A 24,173-nucleotide genomic window follows, 5' to 3' on the forward strand; every position below is an offset into this window, starting at 1 on the left:
GTAATCCATTGAGGCATGGAAATCATATTAAGAAATGGCAGAAGGTTTGAAAAGTTTTCAAGCCTCACACACACACAGCCAGTACTCTACCCAGTGAATTTTCATCTTTTGATTTAATCCTTTCCAGTTTCGCTTGTTTAAAGATTACCTGAGTGGGGAAGTGTATTTACATATTATGCAGCTAAAATACATTTTGGTGCACATGCATCAAGCAAACCAAAAGCGATTCCTTAATAGCGAGAAATAAGGAATCATTATTAAGGAATCGCTTTTGGGCATGCATCAACAGATTCGGTAAATTTTAGCGATTCCTTAAAAATCGCTATTTTTACTGATTATTCAATAGCGGGGCATGCAAACTCCGAATAGTTAATTGCGAGTTCGGTAATACCGAATTAGCAAATAGCGAATTCGGTATTAGCGAAATCGCAAATGACCGCGTCGCACCGGGAACGTGCAGATGACATCACCAACCAGGAAATACTGCAGCCCCACCCTCATTGCCTCGACAGAGGAGCATACAGGAGCTCTGACTGCAGACTGCCTGTGCAGACTAAAGCCACACAGACTGTGTCATCTGGAAAAAGAGACCATCCATGGAGAAGGAAGCACCACCCAGCGCTGAGGCTGCACGCAAGCGCAAGTTCTCCGACAGGGAGCTGGAGCACCTAATCGAGGGAGTTTCTAGCAAGCACGATCGCCTCTTCGGCAAGCTGTCCCTCAAGGTGCCTGAGGCGGAGAAGCGCCGCATATGGTTGCGCATCCGTGAGAGGGTGAATGCAGTAGGTGTGACGCCCCGCAGCATCGACGACCTCAAGAAAAGGTGGTACGACCTGCGGAAGCGTGCGAAGGAGAGGATAGCAGAGAGGCTCCGGGACGCAAGCAGAACGGGAGGCGGCCCTTCCACGGTCCAGGCTAACACTGCCCTGGAGGAGCTGGTGGAAGGAACAATCGAGCGGGAAGCCGTCGTGGGAGTGACCCAGATGGACACGTCCGGCGCAGCCACAAGTGCCCAAGGTAAGATGCATGCCTGTGGCCATACCCAGCATAGCGTAAATCCAATTCCATGCCCCCAGCAGGATCTGAGTGTGAATGCAGCTTTGCAACACACAGCTTTACTCCTAACACTAGTGCATCATGGGAGTTGTAGTCTAGTCAGCCCAGTGTGCATGTACAGAGGTAAATGCAATAACCATTCACCACATCAGTAGAAGCTGGGTATAGACAGTATATTTAGTGGATCACAGAGGGACATGTATGTGTACAACACTACGTAGGTGTAACCATCCCACTAACCATGCACTGTTTCGCACACAGATGCATCTCCTGGGGATTCGGATGACAGCGGCCAGCTCATAATCTCCGAAACACCTGTTGATTCAGACCTGGAGACAGCGCAGGATGCGCCTACATCACCTCCACCTGCCGCCCCACCAGCACCACCAGCACCAGCCACACCAGCACCAGCCACACCAGCTGCAGCTACGACAGCCACCAAAGCGCCCAGGCGCAGGTCCCAAGTTGCGCCCTTGCCGGTGATGGAAACACCCACCACACAATTGGGACACGGTCAGCGCGCCATCACACCACCTGATGCACCACCTGAACGCGCCAGACTTAGACAGCGGCGCAGGGCTCGGCACTTCTGCGGGGATGTTTCAAAGGCACTAGGGCAGATGACCACTGCTGTTGAACACTTACAGAGCAGCACATGCAGTGCTGCTGCTTTGGGAGGGGATGATGCCAGTGAGGCTGCCTCCAGTGTCAGCAGCGTGTCACTGGCAGAGGCCAGCACCAGGCGCCGCAGTTCGCGGGCCTCCACGGGGACAGGCCGTGGTGAGGCATTGGAGACACCTGAGCGGAGGCTTGGGGTACGTGGCAAGCGCCACTAGACACTTGAACATGCATACCGGCCCATGGTAGGGCAACCATGGACCTCCCCTTTCTGAGTATGCACAGGCGTGACTTTCACGCACATTTAATTTTCCATTATTCATTTGGAGCATTATTGCCATTGCCAGTTTTGTTGCACATACCTCAGTGCTACTGTGCATTAAACTGTTGCACCCCAAACAAACTTGTAGTGTTTCATTCTCACCTGATTCAAAAATGATGTTGCATGATGTATGTCCGCCTCCTATGGCCCTCTGCTGTGTTAGGGACGTGTGCCTGTCGGTGTTGTGCGGGTGGTTGGTCACCCCGGTGGTCATAATTCATGTCAACCTCTATGGGTATCCCCCTTCTGGTCGCAATGTTGTGCAGCATTGCACATACAGCAATAATCCGGCAGCATGTTTCAGGTTTGTATAGCAAGGCGCCGCCAGTCTTATGTAGGATTCTAAAGCGACTCTTCAGAATCCCAAATGTCCTCTCTATGACATTCCTAGTGCTTATGTGTGCTGCGTTGTAGCGATGTTCCTGTGGGGTTGCTGGATTGATGTATGGGGTGAGTATATATTCACGCAGGGCATAAGCACTGTCACCTAGAAGATAGAAGCAAAGACTTGGCATTGGTGATGTTCATACATGTGTGGTGTTGGTGTGGGGAAGCGTAATTTGTACGTACCAAGCAGGAGTCCCTCTCCGAATTCTCCGTTGATTAGACGCCTGTGGATTCCACTGTGGCGGAATATGTAGGAGTCGTGTGTGCTCCCCGGGAATTGTGCCACTAGGTCCGTTATGATGTGCTTGGCATCGCACACAACCTGCACGTTGATTGAGTGGTATGACTTGCGGTTCCGGAATATGTACTCTTTTGCTGCGGGTGGACATATGGGGATATGCGTACAGTCGATGCATCCAATTACATGGGGGAATTGTGCCACCTGGTAGAATGCCTGTTCGTTGCGGTCCAACTGCTGTGGGGTTGTGGGGAAGCTGATGTGGGTGTGTAGCATTGTCAGCATGGCATCTAGGAATTTCTTGAAGAAGCGTGAGAGTGCGCTTTGCGATACGCCTCCCGCCACTGCAATTACCCCCTGGAAACTCCCTGAGGCCAGTTGGTGCAGGCTGCATAGGACCTGGACGTGCGCAGGGATAGCATTGGTCCGGTGTGTCTGGTGCTGCAGTAATGGTTCCAGGTCTGCAATGAGGCGCATGATCATGGCACGATTGAGTCGATACTTCTCGTACACCTCGTCCTCATTCTGCCCGAGCAAGGTGATGCGCAGTCTGAAAACTCTCTCCTGGACCCTTCTCCTGCGCTGTCCTGCCGCATTGATACGCATCCTCCTTGCAAGCACATAGAGGGCAGCCATTTTGTGGTAGCCAACAGGGTCTCCTGGGCCACATTTAAGGGTTTGGTGATTGCCACAATCAGTTGCACATGTGGAATCTTTTTTTGGTATTCAAATTTTTATTTATTTTAACTTTATCTCCAGGTTCTGATTCCCCTTATTTAGCTCAAGCAAAATAGCGAATTTTGGAATTTTCGGTATTACCGACTGTTGTTGCATTGGGGTGCGATTCGTTATTTGCCATTAGCACTTTCCGGGAGCTAATTGTGATTTCGGTATCTGCTAATTGGGTCTTTTGCGATTCGGTAATTTTGCTGTTTGGTTAATTGCGATTCGGTATTTTACCGATTTTTTTTAGCGATTCGTTATTTGCTCACATTTTGGGTTCATGCATTGGAAATAGGTATTTTTAATTCGCTAACGGGTGTTTTTAGCGATTCGGTATTTTACCAACTGGATTTTGGCTTGATGCATGAGGCTGTTTGTTCCTTGTCAGTTTTCAATGCCTCTGTCCTAAAGATTTCATTCTAAACTGAACAAACCGCAGTACAAAGATCGACTGCAAACAGTGCACCTGCACAGAAAGATTAAAATAGTTATTGCTAGTGTTTACAGTTTACAACACATAGTTTAGAGTGTGAACACAGCAGGCGGAAGGCATTCTTTTTTTTTTAAACAGAAGCATTAGTCAACACAGGATGTTTAATGTCTTGAAGAGTTCCGATTCAATCGCTCTCTACATAACTCAGTTTGAGACCGGGCAAAGGTCTTATCACATGGGCGTAATCTTGCATAATTTCCAGCATTTCACATTATGGTTGTGTGAGAAATAGGGTAACAGGTTTAGGGGGGTGAAACCCTAGTCAAACAGCAACCACAAACCTTGCCAGGATGAGGCACAAGCAAACCCCAAATTCTGTGCTCAACCCTTTGCTAGCTTGGCACAGAGCCCTCAGGCTTAACTTAGAACCAATATGTAAAATATTTATACAGCACTTCCAACAGTGATAAAGTGATAACACAATGCAAGGACAAACGCATACCAATTTAGAAATATAGAGTGACATTTAATAAACAAAACAAGACCAAAACAACAAAAATCCAATCAGAAGAACCAGGGATATGCAATTTTAAAGATTTCAGTGAAAATAGTGCCAAAAACCACAAAGCACTACCTCTGGATATCTGGTTGCGCTGGACCGGGACAAAGTAAAAGCTCAGGCCGACCGCGATAGAGTGTGGGCCGACTACAGGGACCCAGTTAGACCCACTGAACAAGAGTACCTTAAGTCCTGGTTGCGGAGCGCTGCGAGGTCCTGCGTCGAGGATGCATCATGCAGCTGAAGTGATACTTGGATCTAAGAAGCTGTGATGCAAGGTCCTGCTTCGTCCTCGAAGAGGGCTTGCGATGTGAAGTCCAGCATTGAGGATGCCTCGAGCAGTTGGGCTTCTTCCTGGCAGAATATCTCCAGATACAGAAGTGTATTCAAGAATTGGTGTCTGTAGTACAATATTTATACCTTGGCTTCCTTTGAAGTAGGAGAAGCTTCTAGAGGTTTCCCTTTGAAGTCCACAGCCTTTCCTGTCCTGTCTCCAGACTAACTACAGGGGGTATACAGCCCTTTGTGTGGCAGTAGGACCTAGCCTGTGCCCAGCTCTGCCCTCCATCCTGCCAGTGATGGCCCATCCAGGCACACCTAAGCTCCCTATTTCTAGGAGGAAAACACAAAGCCAAACTGTCAGCTGCACCCAGTAATGTGACTCAGAGACAGGCAGCAGCCACTAAAAAGCCAAAATTGTTATTTAAAAAATGACTTTATCATGAGAGAGGATTTTTCATGACATTTCCAAAGACACCAAACATAAACTGGTTAACTGCTCCCAGTTGGAGATTTTCTCTTATTAAATGTACTGAGGTAACTCCAATGTCATTCGCTATCGCTACCAGGATGTGTAAAACTAAAAAGTACCTATCCAAATCTTTAAATACTCAGCACCCTGCACCCTGCACTCTGGTCTGTCCAGGGCCTACCCTAGGGTTGACTCACATATATTAATAAGGAAGGTTTGGGCTTAGTAAGGGGCTTATTTTGCAAGGTCAAAATGACAGTTTATAATGCAATGGCAGCCTGAGACATGTTTAAAAGGGCTATTTAAGTGGGTAGCACAATCAGTAATACAGGCCCACTAGTAGTATTTTTCATTTACAGGCCCTTAGGTACATGTAGTCAGGGCCGGACTGGCCGTAGCGGGCCCCGGGCAATCCCCCGGTGAGCGGCACGGGTGGGGGCCGGTTTTGGGACCCTGGTGGCCATTTTTGTTACAGGGCCGTTTTTGCAGCATAGCTGCAAAATCTGCCCTGTAACAAAATCGGCCGAAAACCGGCCCTGGCAAAGAGCTCGGTGGCACCCCCACCACCCTGCAGGGGGCGGCCGAGCACTTTGCCAGGGCCAGGTTTGGTTCCCAGTCCGGCCCTGCATGTAGTACTACTTTACAAGTAGCTTTTAAGTAAAGAAAATTAAATATGCCAAAATTGGTGCAATCCAGTCCTACTATGTTTCTAAGGAGAGAGCACAAGCACTTTATCACTGGTTAGCAGTGGTAAAGTGCACAGAGTCCTAAGGAGGATTGAAGACAAAAGGTTAGGGGAGAACCATGCCAAGGATGCCAGGTCTAACAGATTGTTCGGTGAAATTCCCAACATTTTTCAAGTCTGTGCGGGTAGACATCTTATTGCAGCAGTATGGGAGAAATGCATACAAACACAATGAGACGGCTGTTGCTTGCATCACTTGCTTTTTTTTCAGTATTTTTAGTGTGAAATTAATCCTTGTATTGAAAAATGGACACAAGGATGCACGTAATGCTAAAATATTGCTTTAAAATCCTGATTTGTGTCTTGCATAGTTTTCCTAAATGTTGTCTTTTTTCTGAAATTTCAACATTTACGCAAAAAGAAAATTATTCAAATTTTACAAACAAGTACGGAGGTTGTGATTCATTTGTTTTTTTGTCAGAATTCCCATCTCATAAAGAATCTAAAAATGCAGTGAAGAGAAGTGTGTATATAAGGATGTGGTAACTGAAAAACACAAACCTAGCTGACGGGCATCAGAGAGCTGAACATCATCAAATACAAAGGTACAGTCAACCGGTGCAGGGGCACAGCTCAAGCCCCTGCGGTGCAGGTGGGCACCTGACCTTCAGTGGGGAAGAGACTTTTAGGCGTCACTGTTCAGCCCAAAAGCCAAGAAATAGCTAAGAGTTATGGGACACCTAGGGGCCCCTCTTCACACTCTCCAGGGGGCCCCAACATTTTGCGTTACGCTTCTAAATGGGGGATAGGAGCGGTAGCTGGATTCTAGGAGCAGAGGTAGACAAGCACTGCACTATGGAGTAGTGTTCTGCAAAGAGGCGTGGCTTTCCTAGATTAGAACAGGGTTGGGGAAGTCCTGATGGACACCAGGGGGAGCAGGTTTAGTCCCAGATCAGGTGAGCTCTCCATTGGGAGAGCGCTGTCACAGTGAGAGAGCCTTGCTAGTCATGTAAACATATTTCTAATACTAGAAAGCTTTGGAAAGACGGTAGCGCAGAGCTCGAGGAAAGACTGGTGGAGAAAAATACAATTTTGGGAAATGAAGTCAAAGTTTACAATGTGAACACGAACGTCATTCGAGCATTTTAAGCAAATGCAGACGGCCAGATTCATGGGGTGGGAAGGGTTTCCCGGCTCCAGAATAGTGAGAAAGGCCGAATAAATGTTGCTCTGTGCGCATCAGCTCTACACATGCAAATGAAATGCTGTCTCTGCTGTACGTGCACAGAGAGGCGGCTTCTCCTGTTTAACACGATGATTCCTTTGACAACCTGATTATTCACTTAAGAGCGTCATGCAATGTCCTTATTGCACACACGAAATTGGATTACACCGCACTTCAGAATCTATGATGTAAATCTCACTTAATAATCTGATTGTACCATAGACTCCCGCCGCCTGGATAACGCTGAAGACTGAAGTGTTTCAATTACTCGCAGGTTTATTTATTGCCCATCTCTCTCTGGTCAAAATTAACAACGACAAGCTCTACTGTAGACATGAACAGCAAGACAACTTCCACAATTACTGGTGTTGTCTTACCATCATTAAATATTACTTATTACATGAGCCTAGTCTAAACAAAATTGAACCAGGTGCATCACAACAACTAACTACATGTCAAGTTTAGTTGTCATCCGAATTCAGCATAATGAATTGGAAGCCCCTGTCCTCGCCATCTCACGACATGTAGAGAGCCCCAGCTAAGGTTCTTAGCCTCCATGTTAACTGTTACAGGGAGATGCTAGTAGAACTGATTTAGTTTCGGCAGCTACATAAATCAATATCCCTAAAGAATGTTAGGGTTTCGACTGATTGTAGAGTATGTCCAACATCTGAGAGGCTGACTTAGTGACACTGAAAATAATGTGGCTCATTTTTCCCTTGAACTCAGCCTTACAAAAATAGAAGTCAGATCCACAAGTTTCTTTATTGTTGTGCTTGGCTTACATGCACAGATAGCCTTTTTGACAAGACATAAACCACTTCATACAATTCTTAAAAAATAGTTCTGCTTTAGTAAACAGATGTACACACAAAGATTTTCATGTGAGTAAATCTTCTTCCAGGAGTGGAGATTGGGTATTCCAGTGCAGGAAGGCCATGTGAGTTTGTGCACACTCAAAAACGTACATGTTTGGAGTATTAACAAACTTGTCTACGGCCCCCTAACAAAGAGCAGGGTGGAAAGGTGAATGGAACACCCACAGGACAGGTAGTGGTTTGGGGGAAAGAGTCCTTCATGAGGAAAATATTTTCCCCAAGGACAATGAAAACAAAACCACTTAAGATGCACATACAAAGCCAATATGTCTTTTGTGAGAGAAAGCATTTGGTCAAGAGCTGGTCTACTCTGTGTGTGTTGCTCACAGCTATCCGAGACAAAACTACTATAATGAAGTAAACTCTTGGGCTGCAATGACATGGAGTCTGGGAGCTGGTGCCCTACGTTGGGCATACTGCCTGAGCAGAATTCAGCCGGACCCTCAAATGGGAGCATTATAAAAAGGAGTCAAAGGATGGAGTTTGTGTATTAAATGACTACTTTAAAGGCCCAATCAGCAAAATATTGCATTATAAATACTTTTGACAATGGACCAGTATTATCAGTGCATCTTGTAAGAAAGCATATTCTTGTGCACTTCTTTACTTTGTGAACAAAAAGAAGCTGGTAATCCATCAATATGTTATCAGGACTGCGAGGTTACACAAATTAATGTGCACAGGTAAACAGCCTGTGACTACTTCCTAAACGGAAAAGCCATGGAAGAGCATTTAGAACTGCATCATGTCAGTAAAGCAACATATCAAAGAACACATACTGACTCTGAAACACAAGCCACGCTCCATGCTGCTTCTTCAAAGCAAACAGAATTCTTGAGCACCATTACTCCAATGTGAACACAAAAGGGGCAATGGAACCATCTACAAAATGAAACAGTCTTCATAGCAAATCATGACACCCCCCCACAAAAAAAACAGATGAAGTGGGCAAACCGAAGCCCACGCTCTCTGCACTACTTCTAAGATGCACCTTTTAAAATACTGGCAACATGAGGTCCCCAAGCACCAGAAGCTGTCAGTAGTGGGACCCAAACATGATGCTGACTTCTTTGTGGGTGGGAAAGCAGAACACTAGTTTGACTCCTGATAAAGTCTCCAGAAAATAGAATACCAGCGCGTTCTCCCAAATTTGACAATAAGCCCGACAGGAGGATCAATTGGGCCGTACACAAGAGTCGGCCACTGCGTCAACTTACAGCTATTGTTACTCCATCACCTAGCGAAGGTGACTATTACGCACATTTATGTTAAGTTCCCTGAAATATCAGTTGAAGTGAGATTTTGGCTATAATATAGTCACCTGTTGTTTTTTTATCAAATATGTATTTTATCATCTGCAAATATTATTGGTAGCAAGAAAATCATTATTCTTTACTCCATTGATAATATTCTTACTGCCAATTTGTAAATGTAGAGCGTTGTAGTGGTCTCTCTTGGAAATGCCTCGTATCAAGAGCCAACATTTATAATGATGTCAGAGAATGAAAAAAAGACACGTATTGACTGCCCATTTCACAGATTACACGAGAAACATGTAAGTTATGTTCTATTTGAAACAGAACATTTTTGTCCATCTGTTAGACAGCAACTCTCGTCTGGCAGGTTCCCAAAAACCTTGAAAAAAAGCGTAATCAATGTGCTTGTGGGCTGTGTTGTACTTTGGATAGAACTATGTCATGTGACATTTTTCATAAGACAGAGGAGCAAACCAGGCATATGGATGTGGGAAGAGTTTTTTTTCTACTGGAATGTGTTCACATGTGTAGTCATACAGTAACATTTTACACCCCCAGTGGAATTACAGCGACTTCTCGTTAACTGGCTCAGACTCTATGCAGACACTGGCCAAGCTGTACCAATAACAAATATATGATCATTGTGAGTCAAAGTAGACTCACTCAAGCAAAGACAGCAAGACGTAAATGTACATAGCAGACTTACAAAGGTTTAAACGACTCCCATGGCTTGAGTGCAATAACTTTACATGATGCTATTATGCAACTAGTTACTGTTCAACCTTTGACTACTCTGGTTTTGCCTGCGAACTCCAGGATTACCCTGCAACTTGCAATGAGGGTCTAAGGGAGGGCTTGACTGACTTGGGAGCGTTTTCTCTGATTCTCACAGATTTGGTCCCAAATTTACTGGGTAATTTGACCGCAGTGCTATAGGAAGAGCTCAAGTTGAGGGTTGACAATGTTCCTCCTCTATTCTTGGCAGAGGGCGAGAGGGTGTTATATCCTTTAGCCCAAGGTCCAAGGAGAGCTCGGAGGAGTTTATGTAGTCACCCTTTGCCACCACACTCACATTTCTGAACAATGTGTGCCACCACACACTATTGAACTGTGACCTCACAGTGTTTTAATATTCAACCCTCCATCTCACTAGTAATGTTTATGTGGGGGAGTGGCCCTGCAGGAGCTTATTTTTGGATCTCATATTTGATCTCTGTATTTGATCTTAAAACTTCTATGGCTTAATCAGGCGAGAAGGCAGTACTCTAGGCTCTTGATTAATAAATGTATTAATTAGTTTTATATTAATGTGTACACCATGTCTATACATTTCACCATCATTACACACTATACTATACAAATGATTAAATGTTTATGAATGCATGGATTATGCTTTAAATGTAGACTTACTTATTCACAGCTTCTCTTTAGACAAAAATAACTAGTTACTTACCTTTGGTGACGATGTAGCTCGTAGAGACACAGTCTTGCCACAGATTCCTTAACTTAGAATATCCCCCAGGCGTCAGTCTGGATCTGGAGATTTTTTCAGTAGTACCTCTGCGCTCTGGGGGACGGCGCTGCATGGCTCCGCTCTGACATCGTCCACGGACATGACGCCAGTGGAGCCCCATAAGTCCCTCCCGGTGCGCCACACGCAGAGCCAAGACTAAAATTGTGAGAGTGTGGGAACAGTGTGCCAAAAAAGATCAAAATCTTTGAAATAAAGACAATAAATATTAAAATGATGAGAAACATCACCATGCATGAGAGTGACGGAGCACTCCATACTGTAAGGGACTGAAGGTAGAGAGCAGAGTACCCACCTCACAGAAGCAAAGAATCATACCCTCCTATGGGGCAAAACAGCGATGGAAATGAAAGTAATGATAAACGACAAGCAGTCTGCCACCACAGGCATGCCATTGTAATGGACAACAAGACTGTAACAAATTGACTGAATGCAATAGGTCACATATCAGCAACAACAGAGAATGTGCAGCCATACTCCCATTAATGACCAATTGACTGTAGCATGGTCAAATAGACCCCAGAGTAACAGACACAAAATAAATCAGGGGGGAGGAAGGGAAGAAGGACATGACCAATCTCCACACTGGAAAAACCAGGGTGTAAATACGTGGAAAGACATATGAACCCACCACCCAATCACGAGAAGAGGTGGAGAAGCAACAGACAAAACAGAATGAGACATCCTGACCTAGGAAAGAGGTGTAGTAGACCACCCCGCAGGGAGACAAAGGTCACCGGTCAAGAGACCGGTGGGTAGAACCCAACCTGAAAAGGCGCTCGCAGAGCAGGAAGGATGGGCGGGCGTTAAGGAATCTGCGGCTTGACTGTGTCTCTACCAAATACATAATTACTGAAGGTAAGTAACTCGATTCATCTGATAGAGACATCTAGCCACAGATGTCTTAACTTAGAATAGATACCAAAGCTATATTCCATTGGAGGAGGGCCTGCAACTGAAACCCACCAAGTTCCAAAAACAAACTAATCCGTCAATAATATTGACTGAAACAGGGAGCCTTAACAAATGGAAGCACCAGCACCACAACCCGTCAAGAGGACGGTATGAGACCTCTCTCGTCCAGGCAGGGACGAAAGGAAATCACAGACCCAGAATGGCCAGTGCACAACGGAAGAAATACCATAACTTCTACAAGAACAAGTTAAACTGAGAACAGGATTCCAATGATCTGCAAAAGATAAAGTCCCAGAGAAGGAACAAAAACAGTATGGCAGAGTCAGAGTGCACAAACTGTGCAAGCACCACCGTGGATGCTAAAAATGACATGTGGAGGGACAAATGTCACCATGTATAGATTTACAGAACCATGACCCCCAGGAGATACATGCATGTGGATGAGAGGGTAACACAGAAGTAGATAGCGTGGACCATGAGAACCACACCACACATATGCAAAAGCCCAATGAAATGTAGCATCAACAGCACATATGCGTCGGCAAAAAGAGACGGACGCATCACCAAGTAGGCAAATGGCCAAATGTACCCTGAGGTACAATGGTTAAAGGACACTGGCAAAAGCCGGGCACACACATAAGGCTCGCTCCTATGACAGAGAGAGGGAGAGAGAGAGAGAGAGAGAGAGTAGCTGGGGCTAAAACTACAGCTAGGAAAAGCCTAGTGTGTGGGCTTTCTCACTGTATGTATATCTCATGACTTATAGACATATAGACACATATATACATACATATATATATTTATACGGTTAATACAGAATATCCGTTGGGAAGAAGATTTCCTGCTGATCACCTTGGACATCACCAGTCTTTATACTTGTATTGTTCACTTATGGGGTTTAGTGGATCTTGAATCTTTTCTGAAAACTAGACCACTTAAACATCAAGCACACAGTAGAATGTTGCTCCAGATTGTGGAATTCTTCCTTAACAACATTCTCCTGTTTGCAGGTCAACTGTATTTGCAGATGCAATGAACTGCCATGGACACGTGCTTCGCCCCTAGCTATGCAAATCTTTTCGTAGGCTGGTGGGAGAAGCACGTGGCATGGGCAGACGACAATGAGTTCTGGGTAGAAAAGGTAGCCCTTTGGGCGAGATACATCGATGATCTCTTTATTGTCTGGAGAGGAACACTTGCAGAGGCTGGAGAATACATTCAAATCTTAAATGCGAATGATTTAAACTTAAGTATCACAAGCAATACCATTAATAAGGAAATTGCCATTTTAGATCTTTTAGTCATTGTAGCAGACTCGAAATTGTGTACGAGATTGTATGGGAAACCCACGGCAGGCAGCACAGTACTACATTCACAAAGTCAGCACCCACGCAGTTTAATTAACAGCATCCCCAACGGGAAACTTTTGAGATTTAAATGTAATTGCTCCCTTTCCGAAGATTTTAAGGCTGAAAGGGAATCTCTCAATAGATTCAGATATAGGGGTGCAGGGTACCGCAGAAAAGGTTCCCTTGAAAGATAGACAGGAGCCACTAACCCGCAAACTGGCCAACAACGTGAACACTGATGATGACACAACAACCATTAGGCTGATACTCAGCTTCTCGGCCGAATCATAAAGGATCAGGGACCTGGTCCATAAAAGCTGGAGTGTACTCCAGACAGATAGTGTGATTGGGCGGTTATTGCCTAATAGACCTGACATAACCTGCAGAAAAAATGCATAATTTAAGGATATTTTAATTCAGAGCCATTTTGTGGATGAACTTTCAACCAAAGAGTCAATTACAGGTTTCTTTCCTTGCACTGCCTGCAAGGAGTGCAGGAATAGTACCAAGGTCAGAGATTATCTGGTCCCAGGGAAAAAAGCTAGACGTTGCACCAATAAACTTCTTAACTGCAATTCAAACTTTGTAGTGTACTGCTTGGTGTGTCCATGTGGTCTCCAGTATATTGGAAGTACAATCCATTCAGAAAAATAAAGCATATTGGAACACGCACGGGCAATCACCAATCGTGCCAATTCATACCCAGTAGCAAGACATTTTTCTGAAATCCATAGTGCGAAGAGTAACCAATTACGTTACTTCTGTCTGGATTAGGTCCCATTGAAAGAGAGAGGGGGTGATCGAGTCATACTTTTTAGACAACTGGAAGCAAGGTATATAGTTGAGCTGAGAACCCGCACTCCCTGGGGTATGAACAGCGAGGAAGAACTTTGGTCATATATTGGCTGAAAGTATAGGCCGCTAATTGTTGTTCCAGGCATGGCGGACACACTCTAGTGTATTAGGGGCCCATTCAGGGCGCAATCTGTCTGTAGGCTTTACAAATTTAATTGAAATATTTTTGCATATTAAGCCTTAAGATATTGTGGTAATTTGATTTTGCTATTGCAATTGTTGTGACCAGCATAAGTCCATTCGATAACAGTGACACTCAAAGATGGTTGATAGATGACTTTTTGCCAATGTGATTTAGCCCATCTAGGGCATAATTTAATGAATGGAGAAATTAAGGAATGCTGGCTTGAAAATTGATTCAATTTGACCCGCAATGGGTCTGTAATGTATCAGTATATGGGGTGTAACAATGATTGCATTAGATTAACAATGAACTGTTATTGTATTGTCGTACCCCAGTCAGAACAAAACAGATCTATATAAGGTATATATCTGCAATGCACTACAGTGACATTTTACGATGGCCGACGTTTGTATTTTAATATGACACTCTCTTTTTGGTCCTTTTATTATTTTGATTATAAGCCGCTGTCCAATGAATTTGTGTGTTGTTATAAGGTCTAACTTCATGAGTAGTAACTGACATTTGGTTTTTTGGGAAACAATTAAAGACAAGGAGAGCATGCTCTACACAAATATAGGAGGCCGCACAACTGATACCAACAGCACCGATGTGAACCATAGCAGGAAATAACTTATGTCAAAACACAGTAATACACATACATAGTCAGAAATGTATATATATGTAACCATAGGCAGATACTGTACAATGACAATAAGTATGCTGAACAAGAATACTTCACAGATAACATAGGCAGAGGCCAGGGGCAGAGGGACCTGAGCCCCGGCGTGGCAATGAACAGAGGGACTTGAGGCCCTGCCTGGGAAGTGCAGAGGAAAATAGGGGCCCAAGACAACGTGCAGCAGTGACGTGTCTGGTGTAGACACCACTGCTGAGAGGCAAAACCAGAGAGAGGCCTAAGCACTTCCCAACACCAGAGATTGAAGAGTAGACCATACCAAAAGAATAGAACGCAGCCAAGGCTGTGGCGCAGATGTACCGCAGGCACCCTGTAACTGTGAACATACCCAGTGTGCACTCACATATCGTGTCAGCACTGAACAAGGAACAGAGACTGTTCCAGAGCGGAACAGAATAATAAGCCCACAAGGGACACTTGCTTACGTTCAAGAAAGCCAACTCAGGCAAAAAAGGGGTAGAAGAACAGCGAAAAGCCTGAAAAAACAGAATGGAAACGTGAAAACGCCGGGGTGAGCCAGGTGTGGCAGAACCTCAACAATACTCTGGAGAAGTCTGCATCCATAGAGGCAGGAGAGTGTTATGGACCAACCATAAAATACAAAGACATAAGCGCCAAAGAGAGCCACGCCAATCCTACCGGTCACACCAGAGGAGAGATCCTACAACAGTAGGGAGAGTGTGAAGCCTACAGTATGAACCAAAGGAAAATTCCCCAGCGGGGTAGAAGATAACCATCCTAAGACAACTTTGCGGAAGTCTACCAAAAGGATCTACACCGTTCCGAGAAGACAGTCCCTGGAGTACTGAAGAAACATCCTACGCAAGGAAGAGCGGCTACATGATACCCAACGAATACCCCACATAGGGTATGTCACATCCCTATAAAAGGCAAGGGACACCTCTTTAGACAGAGGACTTAAAAGTAAAGGCAGAAATAGCTGACTAGCTGTACCAAATAAAGGCTAAAACAGATGACTAGCCTACAGTCCGTCTGGGAAATACCAGCGTGAATCCATAGACAGATACCAGAAAAAGCAGTGACTACTGCAACCAAAAGTAGAAGTCAGCCACCAGGACTAGAAAAAACTGAAATCATGGAAACCCAGACAAAAGACGTTGGACCGCTGAGTCAGCATGACTGTCAAAAAGGGTGGCACCATCAAAGGGCAAATCCCGCAGACTCTCCTGAACATTTTCAGGGAAACTGCCATCGCGCAGCCAGGCATGGCGATGTAGAGCAACTGACCTGGCCAAAGCCTGACTCACATTGAGGGGTGTCCTTGGCTGACCCAATGGAAAATTGGGCCAGTTCCCGACCATCGTGAAGTAACCGATCCAGGTCTGTCTGAGGGCCCTCCGAAAGAGAAAGAAGGAGGCGCTCGACCGAGTCCCAAAGGGCAAAGGCAGCTTGTGCAAACACGCAAGACGTGTTCAAGGACCGAAGGCCCGAGCTCGTGGACGCAAAGACATGGCGGTCACACGACTCCAAACATCAAGAAAGGAAGTGTAAGTAACGGGGGTGGGGAGGAAGGTAGCAAGGCTGAGACTACCAGCCTGTGAGCCCTAGGATGAAGGAACAAACAGACGGTGTCGTATCAACATCAACGAATGCCCAAGGGGACTCCACCGTCTGCCGCCCGCCGTCGTGCTGGTGTCGACTCGACCTCCACTGAGATGGGAGACTGCGGGAAGGATTGGCGTCGACTCGGAGTCAAGCTCCCCGCTGCATCCGACATCAGCGCAGGGAGCCCCACAGGACTGTGCGGTGACACAGCAGGTGGACTGTGGCCGGATGTCTGACTGGGATGCCCCTCTGGGCCGTGTCCCGACGTTGCAGCGACTCCGGAACCGGAGTCAGAGCACTCGATTGGTGCCAAGGATGAACCCGCTGGCGAATGCCCAATCTGAGTCCCTACCCCCTCTGTGGGGCTCAAAGGCACGCCAGGGAGAGGGGGTGACCGAAAGATGGCCTGCAAAACCTGAAAATAGGCTTTCATCTGGGTCCTAGTCATCCCAACACCAGGAAAAGGTGGGTAGGTGGGGGCCAACTTCTGAGGGCCCGTGTCTGGTGAAGACCAGGAGCAGCGGGCCCGGACGTCACATTTATGTGAGTTCGACGACCTCTGTGACTTCCTCTTGTGCTTACCTACCTCAGGCGAGCGACGTCCGCAAAAACGACTCAGTGACTCGACCCGAACAGAAGCCCGAGCTCGAGATGGAGACCGGCAATGCTTGGACTCTGAACGGGACATCCGGGTGGTCAACAACTTCATCCGACGTTCCCGCAGGGACTTCAGCTTCAGCTGCCAGCATGCGTCGCACTCCTCGGAGTCGTGATGCTCTTCCAAGCACCACATACAGATTGCGTGTGGATCCGTCGCTGACATATGCCGCAAACAGGTTTCACACAACTTGAAGCCCAAAGGCATTGCACACTGTTCCCGGATGCTAAAAGGCATTGGTAAGGCTTGAAAACAAAAACAGGTCTGAGGAACCACTTCTCCTGGATCCGCGTTGAGATGTGGAAAGGAGGGAAACTGACGTCAGGGTGTCGGGAGGGACTTATGTGGCTCCAGTGATGTCATATCTGTGGACGACGTCAGGGCGGAGCCGTGCGGCGCTGTCCCCCGGCGCGTAAAGGTACTGCTGAAAAAATCTCATGATTCAGACTGAGCAGTAACTAGTTCTAATATTCCGTTATTTCCTCTTTACAAATCTTAAGTAGTGTCAGTACTGCTGAGTTTATCTCAGGGTGCACCAAGTAATTCCAGAAATTTTGTAAAACGGATCAATTTCAAATTGCTTTTAATTTTGTGAACCTGGAAGATAATGTCTTCATTTATGTCTTTGTTTTGAAAAGAGGCATCACAAGGGCAATGCAGAGCAGGACACAGTCCCGACAACATTTCTTTTCCCATCATGGGTCTTTATACTTACAGTACTCTATTCCCAGGACAATGTCTCGCAAATACACTCGAGCCTCCTCTTCCGTGAAGACTTGCTCAGTAGGCACTTCCATCACAGGCCTGCAAATGAAAGAGACGCTTTGAATATGTGAACACAGAACGAATTCTTCTGAAAGGCATGCAAGACTGTGGCCTGTTCTTCAGTAGAAATCATCCATAAAATCAGATCGGTGATAACACACCTGCCTTTCAGAGTTCATCAGCAAGTACAAGGCAGTATGTGTTCTCTGCACACTTTTTCATTCCTTTACTAGTTGCCAACTAATACATTTTTTGTGTTGCTTTAAAATGGAATTTGAAAGCTCTGGCATGTGCAGAGATATATCTTGGCTTTTCCAGGGGCTATTTGTAGTAAAATGCAAAAGTGAAGACAAGTTCTAACATCTCTTCCTCCTTTATAAAAGGCATGAGCTTCTGGTGACTGAAAAGTTTTTCAATTGGTAAAAGTGGCCCAGAGCTTTTCTTATGCGCACCGCCATGGCTGCTGACTGCCGGTGTTGCGTCATACCAAGGCTGCCTTGTCCTGATTCCACCTAGTGTCTTTTTCCTCCATAGCCCTAGACTCCCTGTCTGTCTCACTTTTATAGGTTCTTTCCATCCTCTGTTTCCCTCTGGGTCACTGTTTTATTATGATTCTCCTCTCCCTTTTTATCCCTTTTCTGCTTTTCCTCTTACTTACTCTGGGTTAAAGTCTGATGATGAATAAGATCTCCTCATGGGTGTTAATGCCCACCACAAATTAAGCACCAATTCTGACTTAGAAGTGCACTTCCTAAGTACATTTGTTTGTAGTAGAGTCCACAAAGATACAAGGCAATTTTATTTTAAACTATTACAAGAAATATTGCATGATAGTCCTGGTCTATAAATCGCACAGTGGAGTGCGAACACTGCCATTCAACTATGTGGCTAAACCCATCAAAAGGTGTTTTAAAGCCAGTGACATCCTCTTTCACAAGTGTGTGAATGGCACTATGTGCCATGAACAGTATAATATTACTGTGTCTATAATGTTTTGGTCTCAAAAGAGATTTTGCCATTGAGATTTTCCTTTGCAACTAATGGATGTCTAACAGCCTGTTCCACAGCAACTAAAGTTCAGACTCCATCAATAATACAATATGTTTTCAGTGACTAATGCATTTTCATATCGCGCTGCAACAACAGAGCTCTGAAGTATCCCAGACACATGCGCGAGTAGCTCATCCAGCTAAGGTCTTCTGTTTGCGCTCTGTGATCTGGCAGGCCTGTTTTTCCCTGAACAAAATAAGGACCGAAAATTCCAGGATGAGAAGCGCAAACTTGGATGAATTTAAATTTTCTTCTCAGATCTTTTATTGCCTGAAAGTAGCACATCTTATCATCATCACCCCACTTATCTCATATCACATCAGAAATAATTAGCAGAGCGCACAACCTAGAAATTGATGAAAACTTGAACTTCCAAAATCCTAGATATCCTCGCAGAAGCTATCCATTTCTGGAGGCTCGTGCACGCTACCAGACAAAGGCAGAAGATCTCTCTCCGCTCCCCTTCAGGAAGACTACTACACGACAGATCCTTTCCCGAACATTCTCCCAGTATTTAATACACTCTACTGATTCATATCAATAGAGCTCCTTCGTTTCAGATTTTTATATCACCCTTGATGGACCATCTCTTGGGAACCCTTTGCATCCGGCTATTCTCAGTACCCCGGGTACCCCTCCGCGAGCTCTCTGCTGTCGTTGCTGAGTGGAGGATCCCGGACTCATGATTTCCTCCTCTCCCTCTACAAACGATCCCCTTCTTCTAAACTTGTTCCCTATAATTTGTTGCTGTGACATGAATCTCCTCCAATGCTCCAGCACCTTTCTATGCACTTTAGCATCACACTCTGTGGGTCTCCGTCTATATTTCCCTATAACTCATGTCTGTTTTTTTCATGCTAATTTATGCTTGTTTATGTTGCCTTGCATGGCTGATCTGTTGCCTTTTCACCTCCCGTCAGAACCCCCACAATTACGCTAGCCATGAGCCCTGGCTACTCTGCACCTTGTAATCCTGCTAGAAATCCTGCTATAGCCATGAGCCCTGGCTGCTCTTCACCTTGAAATCCTGCTATAGCCATGAGCCCTGGCTGCTCTGCACCTTGAAATCCTGCTATAGCCATGAGCCCTGGCTGCTCTGCACCTTGTAATCCTGCTATAGCCATGAGCCCTGGCTGCTCTGCACCTTGTAATCCTGCTATAGCCATGAGCCCTGGCTGCTCTGCACCTTGTAATCCTGCTATAGCCATGAGCCCTGGCTGCTCTGCACCTTGTAATCCTGCTATAGCCATGAGCCCTGGCTGCTCTGCACCTTGTAATCCTGCTATAGCCATGAGCCCTGGCTGCTCTGCACCTTGTAATCATGCTCTAGCCATGAGCCCTGGCTGCTCTGCACCTTGTAATCATGCTATAGCCATGAGCCCTGGCTGCTCTGCACCTTGTAATCCTGCTATAGCCATGAGCCCTGGCTTCTCTGCACCTTGTAATCCTGCTATAGCCATGAGCCCTGGCTACACTGCACCTTCTAATCCTGCTATCATCTAATTTGTGACTTAATGTAATACCGTGCACCTGTTTCTTCCCTACCTATAGCCTTGCATTGTCGTTCCACTCCTGATTATATATTGTAATGTCCTCTCATTGGCAATTCGATTTATTGCGACTTTGTACATTGTTCCACTTATAGCATGCTTTATTGTCTTTAACTTCAACTCTGATTATAAAGCGCCCTGAATGCTGATTTGGGTGGAGTTTGCTCTATTGAAGACAACATAAATAAATGAATAAAAATACACTGAAGAGGGACAATATGGTGATTTTCCTTGTCTTTACTCGCCACACGCCCTCAGTGGGCCTGTGGGGCATGACGCGCATCTTTCAAGGAAATGTTGCTTTTTCTCCTTTGACGTTCAACCCTTTTTTTTCAGGCACAGACTTTTTAGGTCTCGCCTGACCCAGCGCATGCGCTGGTCTGGCGAGACTTATTGAGAGGGCTCAAAAAAGTGATACCAGGCCAGCCTAGAGCTACAGTGCATGTGCGCGGGCGCGCGCGCCCCACCTGACTGCAACTACTTTCACTTTCGCGGCCGCTTTGATCACGATCGCGATCACTTTAACTTTCGTGGTCACACGGCCGCTTGTTTGTTTGTGTGTGTGTGTTTTCGAAAAACCCAGTGTACCCATCTTCACACTTAGAGTGAATACATTAGAGGGTTACTTTCTAAATGTAAATCTGAGGGAATACATGCGGTGGATGTGCAAAAGAGTATTGTCTTTCCTAAAGGATGAAGTTCCTCTCGCATACCCCCACCCCCAAATTCTTGGGATATGTCCCACATCAAATGGAAATCTGCAGTGACGACAATAGCTCCATTGGCCCATTCCTCCAGTGTTTTGAGGAATTTAATCAGAAACTAGTCTGGTGCCCTATTAGGGGAATACACCAAAGCTATAGCGAGTGCCCTTCCTTCCTACTCTGCTCCATAGTATGACTTATCTTCTTCCCTTGTCTATTTTGGTGTCTTGTGTAGTTAAAAAGGAGTCTGCGTTAAATGGAGGCCCCATACTGAGTATAGGCACTGGATAAGTAATAGGCAATATTGTAATAAGGTTTCATCCTGTTCTGGTCCTTCCTTATGCGGTGCGTTTCTTGGAGGCATACATCTGGATGGGAATTTCTAATAGAGCTGCATCTTGCCTGTATTTTGACCAGCGAATTGAGACCGTTCCCATTTTGTCCTTCATATGAGCATCTTCTTTTGCTGACATGTGGGCCGTTCTCTTCCAGAAGAGGTTGGTGAGTCCCAGCCAGTATCTCATCATAGGTGTGAAAATGTGTCTTTGTCAAACCGAACAAATGCAAATAAAACCCTCCTTCGTGCAAGTGCTCCAATGTTTTGAAACTTCACTGGGAAGCGGGGTTTAAATGAGACACTGAACGCCATCACCGATAATAACTAAAACGTGCTAACTCCCACCCTTGGTTTTACTATGCCAGGTCAGTCCTCAAATGACCAACTTCGTCCAAACTGACAACCTGTGTAACTACTGCACTAGGTACCCACCTTGCTTTCAACCACCTTTTGACAGGTGCCTGGTTCTATAACCTGTATTCCCTCCACACATCCCACCCACCTCAGTGAGCATGTAATAATGTTGGCCCGGCATGTTCCCAAGGCCTCCACCTGGGTTAATAAGATGCCCCCCCCCCTTTCCCAGTTCAGATAAGACTAAACAATGATTTATTTTTGATTACTCTTGTTGTATTGTGGGAAGCAGACCAGCGCCCACACCATGCCCATCTCCAGTGTTCAAGATCTCTATATGTCAGTCCACCCACCCGTCAATTAATCCAGTAATTAGTGATCGCTTTTACAGACGCTGTCATCAATTTCAACTCTTCACAGGCGGCCTGGCCAGATTACCAGACAAGACTTATTTAGCATCAGGATGAAACATCACCTATAAAGAATAAACGTTAATCTCACCTACAACGTTCAGGAAAACCGGTTCAGGCAAAAGAAAGATGCCATAAAAACCAACATACATGTTTGATCCTCTGTATGCACGTGAATGTTGTCAGTTGATGAGCATGTTTGTGCTTATGTGTTCGTATGTGCGTATATGTATGTGCATGCTTGTCTGTGTGTGTCTGTACGTGTGCTTGCATGTTTACATGCGTGTGTGATTGGGCTTTGGTGTGTGTGTGTGTGTCTGAGTGTGCATCTGTAGGTTACTATGTAGAACTGCGTGGGTGTGCGCATATGTATGTCCATGCTTGAGCAAGATGGCAAAGCCAGAGCCAGCAGAATCCAGGCCTGCTGGCAGCAACAAGGCTGCAAGGCTGCTGTCTTCAACTAATCTTCCGCAGACCCTGAACTGTACAAGAAAAGGCCACTTACTCCCTGAAACTGATCTGTTTTGCTTTAAAAATGAAAGCTGGCCGCAGAGCTCCCCTGAAAATCCAAACACAACAGTTAGTCTGGTGTCATATCATGTCCCAACAAACCTGATGACACGATAATTGTGTATGTGTGTGCGTGCATGCCTGCACATGTGTGTCTGAGTGTGCACAGGTATGTAGGAGTGTGTGTATGTGCTTGGATGTGTGCATTTGTGTGTGTGTCGATGTATTTCCCCTTGGTAATGTTGTATATGTATGTGCTTGCTTGCTTAAGTGCATGTCTATGTGCACGTGTGTCTATTTGTATGTATGTGCTGGTGCCTGCAAATGTGTGTGCATGAGTGTGTGTGTATGTTTGCTTGTGTGTCTGCATGTATCTGTGTATGAGGCTGTAGCTGGCTGTGTTCCTGAATGTGGGCATGTCTGTGTATGCATTTGTGTGTGTATACGTGTTTCTGTGAATCTGTGCCTGCACTTTTGTGTGATTCTTTGTGTGCATCTATGTTTATTGACACTTTTTTTGTAGCACATAAAAGGCCCAGGCGGTGGGTGAGAGCGCTTTACTGAGAACAATATCTGTTACAATAACTACTATTAAACATATGAAACATCGAGGAGCTGAAAACACAACAATACAAACAAAATGGGGCCGTTACACACCTGAACGTGTTGTTATACTCTGCTGTCCTCCTTTGTTTTACCCTTGTCTACTTTGTATTTATTGCTACTTGTTCTATGTATGTGCTTTGAAGCTGATGTCTTGGCATATCAGCACTATATACATTGGATACAAGTATTCTAGTATTAACAACAACGAAAACATATTCAATAAGTGAAACAAAACAACATATGTTGTAATATGTCAAGTTTGTTATGGGCTGCGTTTTATGCCAGGAAGACATTTTAATTACTTTAAACTGCCAATCAGGATTGGCTAGTGTTTTATTATGGAAAGGACATAATTTTTTTATAGCTATGTTAATAGTACATAAAAACATACACAACTGAGTTCTTTATTTTATTAAGGTGAGGAGGGCATATCTGTTGCATAGGTAAAAAACTTTGACATTTACAATACCAATCGCTCCAACTCGAACAAATGCGAGACCTATTGTATTTCTAATGCTTGTTTTTATGGTCTTGTTTATATTTTCGTCTCCTCAGTCTCGAACCCTACGCTCCACGAGGCAATGTTCTGTCTGCCTCCAAGCCGAGGGCAGATGCTGCGGCCTCGCATAGCTGCTAATGAACTCTAATTGCGCTCTGAAATTAGCAGCACAGCTGATCTCAGCACAACTCTAATTGGCATCTGCCTACAGCCCGGGCTCCAAGGCCTGGTTCCTCGAGTGCTTGAGATGACGTATGGATGGAGAAGCCTTGTACGGTTCCTATAGTATCACATGGTAATGTAGGCGGTGGGGAGCTCACAGACGCTGTTAGCAAGCCTCAAATAAAAATTCAAGAGGACCAACATTTTTAAAACTATTGTGCATCAAATTTAATTTGTTTAACCTGCAGGTTACAATCATTAAATGATAATAATATATGGAAGCGCATTTGATTCTTCAAAACAATGCAGTGGGGCCGTATTGGAGTCTTCTGGGGGAAATCCGATGCCCTCCGAAGCCCCCCGATGCCCTCCTGCTGGCGCTCTCTTAAGTGGAGGAAAA

General features: G+C 45.3%; 1 protein-coding gene across 3 annotated transcripts in view; it reads right to left on the bottom strand.

Moving 5' to 3' along the window:
• Positions 1-24,173, bottom strand: part of CAMKK1 (calcium/calmodulin dependent protein kinase kinase 1) — a 1,170,789-nt gene that overhangs the window by 454,409 nt on the left and 692,207 nt on the right. For all 3 annotated transcript variants that reach the window (XM_085649569.1, XM_085649570.1, XM_085649571.1), the window contains one exon: positions 17,542-17,630. In XM_085649569.1, the coding sequence (XP_085505695.1) occupies positions 17,542-17,630 (89 nt within the window). The remainder of the gene's footprint in view (positions 1-17,541; positions 17,631-24,173) is intronic.

Source organism: Triturus cristatus, chromosome 3_2 (assembly GCF_964204655.1).
Source record: "Triturus cristatus chromosome 3_2, aTriCri1.1, whole genome shotgun sequence".
In the NCBI taxonomy this organism is placed as follows: domain Eukaryota; kingdom Metazoa; phylum Chordata; class Amphibia; order Caudata; family Salamandridae; genus Triturus; species Triturus cristatus.